Genomic DNA, 5,127 nt, shown 5'->3' with positions numbered 1-5,127 from the left:
GAAGTTTTTATATATTCACAGTAGGAAATGTACAAAATGATCTTTACTTAAAATCCTAATGATTTTTGGCATAAAAGAAAAATCTATAATTTTGACCCATACAGTGTATTTTTGGCTATTGCTACAAATATACCCCAGCGACTTAAGACTGCTTCTGTGCTCCAGGGTCACATATTATCATTTCAATTAATGATTTAAACTATTTTTTTCTGTGTTTTACTCCAGCAAGCGGAGGTACCAGAGGACAGTGACGATGAAGCTGACCCAGACGAGGTGTTTGGATTCATCAGCATGGTGAACCTCACTGAGAGACAGGTGATAATACTAGTATTTATGAGTGATAACATGAATATCTCATGAGTTTGCGGCTCTGGATTGTGCTGTTTGTGTCCCGTCTGAGAGTCCTCTGTGTGTTGATCAGGGTGTGGAGTGTCTGGAGAAGCTGAAGGACATGCTTATAGAGCAGTGTGCTAAAGCCAGCTCCCCGGATGTTCAGGAGGGGTTCGAGCAGCTGCTGCTGGGTAACGGACACTCTGTCGGGCTGCTGCTGAGCGAGAGATTCGTCAACGTCCCGCCACAGATCGCCCTCCCCATGCACAAACAACTTCAGTAAGTGTTTAATGGTCCTGACCAGCAGAGGGAGTCAGAGTGTGTGCATCTGAAAATAATACAGATAGGCATGTACAAATACATGTACAATTACAGAACTTTCAAAATTTCTTAAAGCAAGACACTACATGCAAAAACATTGTTTTTTTTTCATGCACTGGTCAGTTTTGAGATTTTGGTTTATTTGGCTGTTCCTAATGTGTTGTTCAGACTAGTGGAGAGAAAACTACTGAAATACACTTGAGTGTTTATTTAATTGCACTATTGCATCTATTAGTGTCTGTAGATTTCAGCTGCAGTGCATATCTTTAAAGTGCTTTCAGCAGCACTTACACTGCCGGTCAAAAGTTTGGGATCAGTAAGACTTGTAATGTGTTTAAAGAAGTCTCTTCTGCTCATCAAGGCTGCATTTATTTGATCAAAAATACAGAAAAAAAACAGTAATCTTGAAAAATGTTTTTATAATATAAAATAATGGTTTGTATTTTAATATACTTTAAAATGTAATTTATTTCTGTGATGCAGCGCTGAATTTCCATCAGCCATTACTCCAGTATAAAGTGTCACATGATCTTCAGAAATCATTCTAATATGCTGATTTATTATTAGAATTATCAACAGTTGTGCTGCCAAATATTTTTTTTGGAAACTGCGATACTTTTTCAGGATTCTTTGATGAATAAAAAGTTAAAAAGAAGAGAATTTATTTAAAATATAAATCTTTTCTAACAATATAAATCTTTGCCATCACTTCTTAACAATTTAACACATCCTTGCTGAATAAAAGTTTTAATTTATAAAAAAAAAAAGAATAAAAATGTACCGACCCCAAACTTTTGAACTGTAGTGTATATTGTTAGAAAAGATTTCTATTTTAAATAAATTCTCTTCTTTTTAACTTTTTATTCATCAAAGAATCCTGAAAAAAAAGTATCACAGGTTCCAAAAAAAGTATTAAGCAGCAGAACAGTTTCCAGCACTGATAACAAATCAGCATATTAGCATGATTTCTGAAGATCATGTGACACTGAAGACTGGAGTAATGATGCTGAAAATTCAGCTTTGATCACAGAAATAAATTAGATTTTAATGTATATTAAAAATAGAAAAACGTTATTTTACATCATCATAATAATTTGCAATATTAAATGTTTTCCTGTATTTTTGATCAAATAAATGCATATACTTGATGATATATATATATAATTTACTTGTTGCTCAGGATAATGATCAATGCTTATTCCTCTAGCTGGACTCTTTTTTTGGATCTGATTTATTTCCTGCCTCTTCATCCTCATCCTCATCACCTTCATCCTCCTCCTCCATCTCCACCCCGTCCATGGTTTTCTGCAGCTGTAGTTGGATTCTCTTCAGCTCCTGCAGTCCGTCCTGCAGCTCCTTGCAAACCTCTCTGATCTTGGCGGCGAACTCGGTCTTGGCGCCCTTGCGCAGCTCCAGCGAGCCCTTGGCGAGGAAGAAGACGTCGAGGGCGAGGAAGAGGCCCGACATGACGCCGCTGGTGACGCTGATGACCTGCGCGGCTTTGGCGGCTCCTCCGGCCACGCTGAGCACCTGGACGGTGTTGATGAGGCTGTCGGTGTTCACCAGCAGCGCTTTCCCGGCCCGGCCGCCCTCCTTCAGCACATGCTTCACGTTCTGGTTCAGAGCCCGTCTGGAGATGCTGTCCACATACTGCTCAAAGTGCCACTCCTCCAGAGTCTCCATCCCGGCCTACAGCGATGCAAACCGTTAGAGGAGAGACAAGATAGTTAGATAGTTAAAGGGTTAGTTCACCCAAAAATGAAAATTAGCCCATGAATTACTCACCCTCAAGGCATCCTAGGTGTATATGACTTTCTTCTTTCAGACGAATCCAGTCGGAGTTATATTAAAAAATGTCTTTGATCTTTCAAGCTGTTTAATGGTACTCAGCGGGTGTTGAATGCATCAGTCCAAAAGAAGTGAAATAAAGCGCATGCATCCATAATAAAAAGTGTCTCACACGGCTCCGGGGGGTGAACAAAGGCCTCCTGTAGCGAATCGATGCATTTTTGTAAGAAAAATAACCATATTTAAAACTTAATAATCACTTGAATCTAGCTTGCGTTCACTGTTGTAAACAGAAGTAGCTCCGGGAGGATGACGTAGGATGTCGGCGTTGCGCATGCGCCGCTCAGAAGTGACGAACGCGGAAACGCAGCGGAGAGATCAAAACAAAACAACGGTCACTAATTAGAAGTACAAAACAAGGATTTGTAAAGAAGAATGTCGGAGGATTTCGATATAAGCCGAGAGGAGACTGGTTTTCCTTTGCTAAAGTAAGGAAACTTTGCTTCCTTTGCTCCTGTAAACAAACGTTGGTTTTCACGAGACTCAGCGGCGCATGCGCAACGCTAACCTCATATGTCATGCTCCCTGGCTTGAGGGTGAGTAAATAATGGGCTAATTTTCATTTTTGGGTGAACTATTCCTTTAACAATCCTATTCATTTTCTCCACAGGGGAACTGATTTTTAACGGTACCTTATAAACCATTAAAGACAGACCTACTGTGAGCTACGAGGTTGTTAATCAATGATATATGCTTTAGTCAAAGCCATCAGTCCGCATTATTTTTAAAATAATCATTTAACAGTGGAATTGTTGGTGAAAACCTACATTACCCGTGATTCTGCAAACAAAACTCGACTAAACAGAGAACTGCAAAGCAAACTGGGCCAAAATAACTCATGAAGTACAGTAAATCGCCCTGTGCTCTCAAACTACGTAAATATTTCTATATATCTCAGCGGCTTGTAGGTGTAATGTAATTTTAACTGCTCCATCATTCCAATATAATAATAATAAAAGAAGAAAAAAACTATATAAACATATGAAAAGAAATAAAAGCTAAAAAATGACAAAACCAAGCAACAAAAATACTTTAAAATGAAAATACATAAATAAATAAAATAATAATTGTAATAATATAAAAATAATAAAAACTGTTATAGTGTATCAATGATTATAAAATATACTATTTATAATTAATTTACAAATATACTGTTAAAAATAATACCATCTATCCTTCTTCTGATATAATAGTAAATGTATATATAAAGCAGATGTAAAAGAAATAAGAACAAAACTAAAATAAAAATAAAATATACAAATAAAAGCTAACTAATTAAAAAAAAAATGACAAAAAACGTCAAACTAAAAAACTTTATCAAAATTTTTTTTTTGACAGTATTTAATTGCAGTAAAATTTGACAGAATTTAATGACAGTAAAAGAGACAGAATTGTACCGAATATAGTAAAGAGTCATCAATCAATCAATAAATGTGCCTCACCTGGAGGAAGTCCAAGCATTCTTTAATAACTTTAACTTCATGCTGATAATCTTGGATCATCTTCTCCACCTTCTTCCTGTCCGTGTTGGAGTGAACCGTATCGGTGATGTTTGCCGACGCTGACGTCACTCCGCCGGCGGTCGCGACCCCGATGCCCACCGCCGTCACGATGAGGGACGTCCCGAAGGTGAAGGGCGCCAGAACCAGGCCGGTGATGGTGGTGATGCTGCCGGCGACGCTGGCCACCCCGCCGCCCACGCTCGCGGTCACCGTCTTCCTGTGGAAACTGTCGGCGGCGTCCGCTAGCGACAGCAGCTCCCGTATGCGCCGCTGCAGCGACGGCTCGCGCTGAGTCAGCAGGTGAACGAATAACTTGGCGGCCATGAAAACCCGGTTAGCGGCGGCTTCGATCGCTCTGAGAGCGAGAAGGAAACAAAAAGTTATTTTACGTCACACTGGTTTTGATTGTACGCAGATATGCTGCGATACAAAGGTAAAGTTTGTGTAGAGTCAATGCAGCCTTTCACAAATGTCACAGAAACCCTGCACCAGCAAATTATCACTTGTGAATAATATTTTTAATCTTTATATTTTCTGTTTTCATTTTAATTGCACTTAAGGATTTAGTTTTGTTTAATGCTTTTTAAAATTTTATTTCAGATATAGTTTAGTTATTTTAGTAGCTAGGCCTACTTCAACTAAATGAAAATGAGTTATGTTGCTTTGGCAACTAGCTGAAATAAAAATGTTTATTAACCCTCTGGTGCTGCTTGTGTGACTGTCAAATGATGTTTTTTTCATGTACTATATTTTAGTATATATATATATATATACATACACACACATGTTTGGTTCTTCAAAATATCTTCTTTTGTGTTCAGCATAAGAAAGAAACTTATACAGGTTTGGAACGACATGAGGGTGAGTAAATGATGACAACATTTTTGGGTGAACTATTTCTTTAAGTTTGGTCCCTTTTTAAATATTTTTTTGGCAGATTATTGTTTAAGTGAAATAAGTTTCAAAAATGTGATATTAAAAAAATGTAGAAGTGTAAGTTTATTGTTATGGAAAATGCTAAAAAATACAATTTTCAAATTTTATATGATAAAATTTACATTTATTATACTTTAAAAAATAACTTCTAATTTAAGTGAACTTAAAACAATCTTCACATAAACCCATT

General features: G+C 37.4%; 2 protein-coding genes across 3 annotated transcripts in view; one reads left to right on the top strand and one right to left on the bottom strand.

Annotated features, from left to right (window-relative positions):
* Window positions 1-216: 216 nt before the first annotated feature.
* Window positions 217-634, top strand: LOC107720469 (protein BCCIP homolog; the record flags this gene model as incomplete). Its single annotated transcript, XM_016528187.1, has 2 exons — window positions 217-315; window positions 422-634. Coding segments are annotated over 2 exons (291 nt in total), but the record flags the coding sequence as incomplete, so codon positions are not given.
* Window positions 635-1,788: 1,154 nt separating this feature from the next.
* Window positions 1,789-5,127, bottom strand: part of apold1b (apolipoprotein L domain containing 1b) — a 14,913-nt gene continuing 11,574 nt past the window's right edge. For both annotated transcript variants that reach the window (XM_016528212.1, XM_016528213.1), the window contains 2 exons: window positions 3,942-4,356; window positions 1,789-2,340 (listed from right to left, as the gene is read on the bottom strand). In XM_016528212.1, coding sequence (XP_016383698.1) covers window positions 1,855-2,340; window positions 3,942-4,356 — 901 coding nt within the window. In that variant the 3' untranslated portion in view covers window positions 1,789-1,854. The remainder of the gene's footprint in view (window positions 2,341-3,941; window positions 4,357-5,127) is intronic.

The sequence above is a fragment of the Sinocyclocheilus rhinocerous genome, unplaced genomic scaffold (assembly GCF_001515625.1).
Source record: "Sinocyclocheilus rhinocerous isolate Xijiao unplaced genomic scaffold, SAMN03320098_v1.1 scaffold691, whole genome shotgun sequence".
Classification (NCBI taxonomy): domain Eukaryota; kingdom Metazoa; phylum Chordata; class Actinopteri; order Cypriniformes; family Cyprinidae; genus Sinocyclocheilus; species Sinocyclocheilus rhinocerous.
This window is presented reverse-complemented; position numbering and strand designations above follow the sequence as displayed.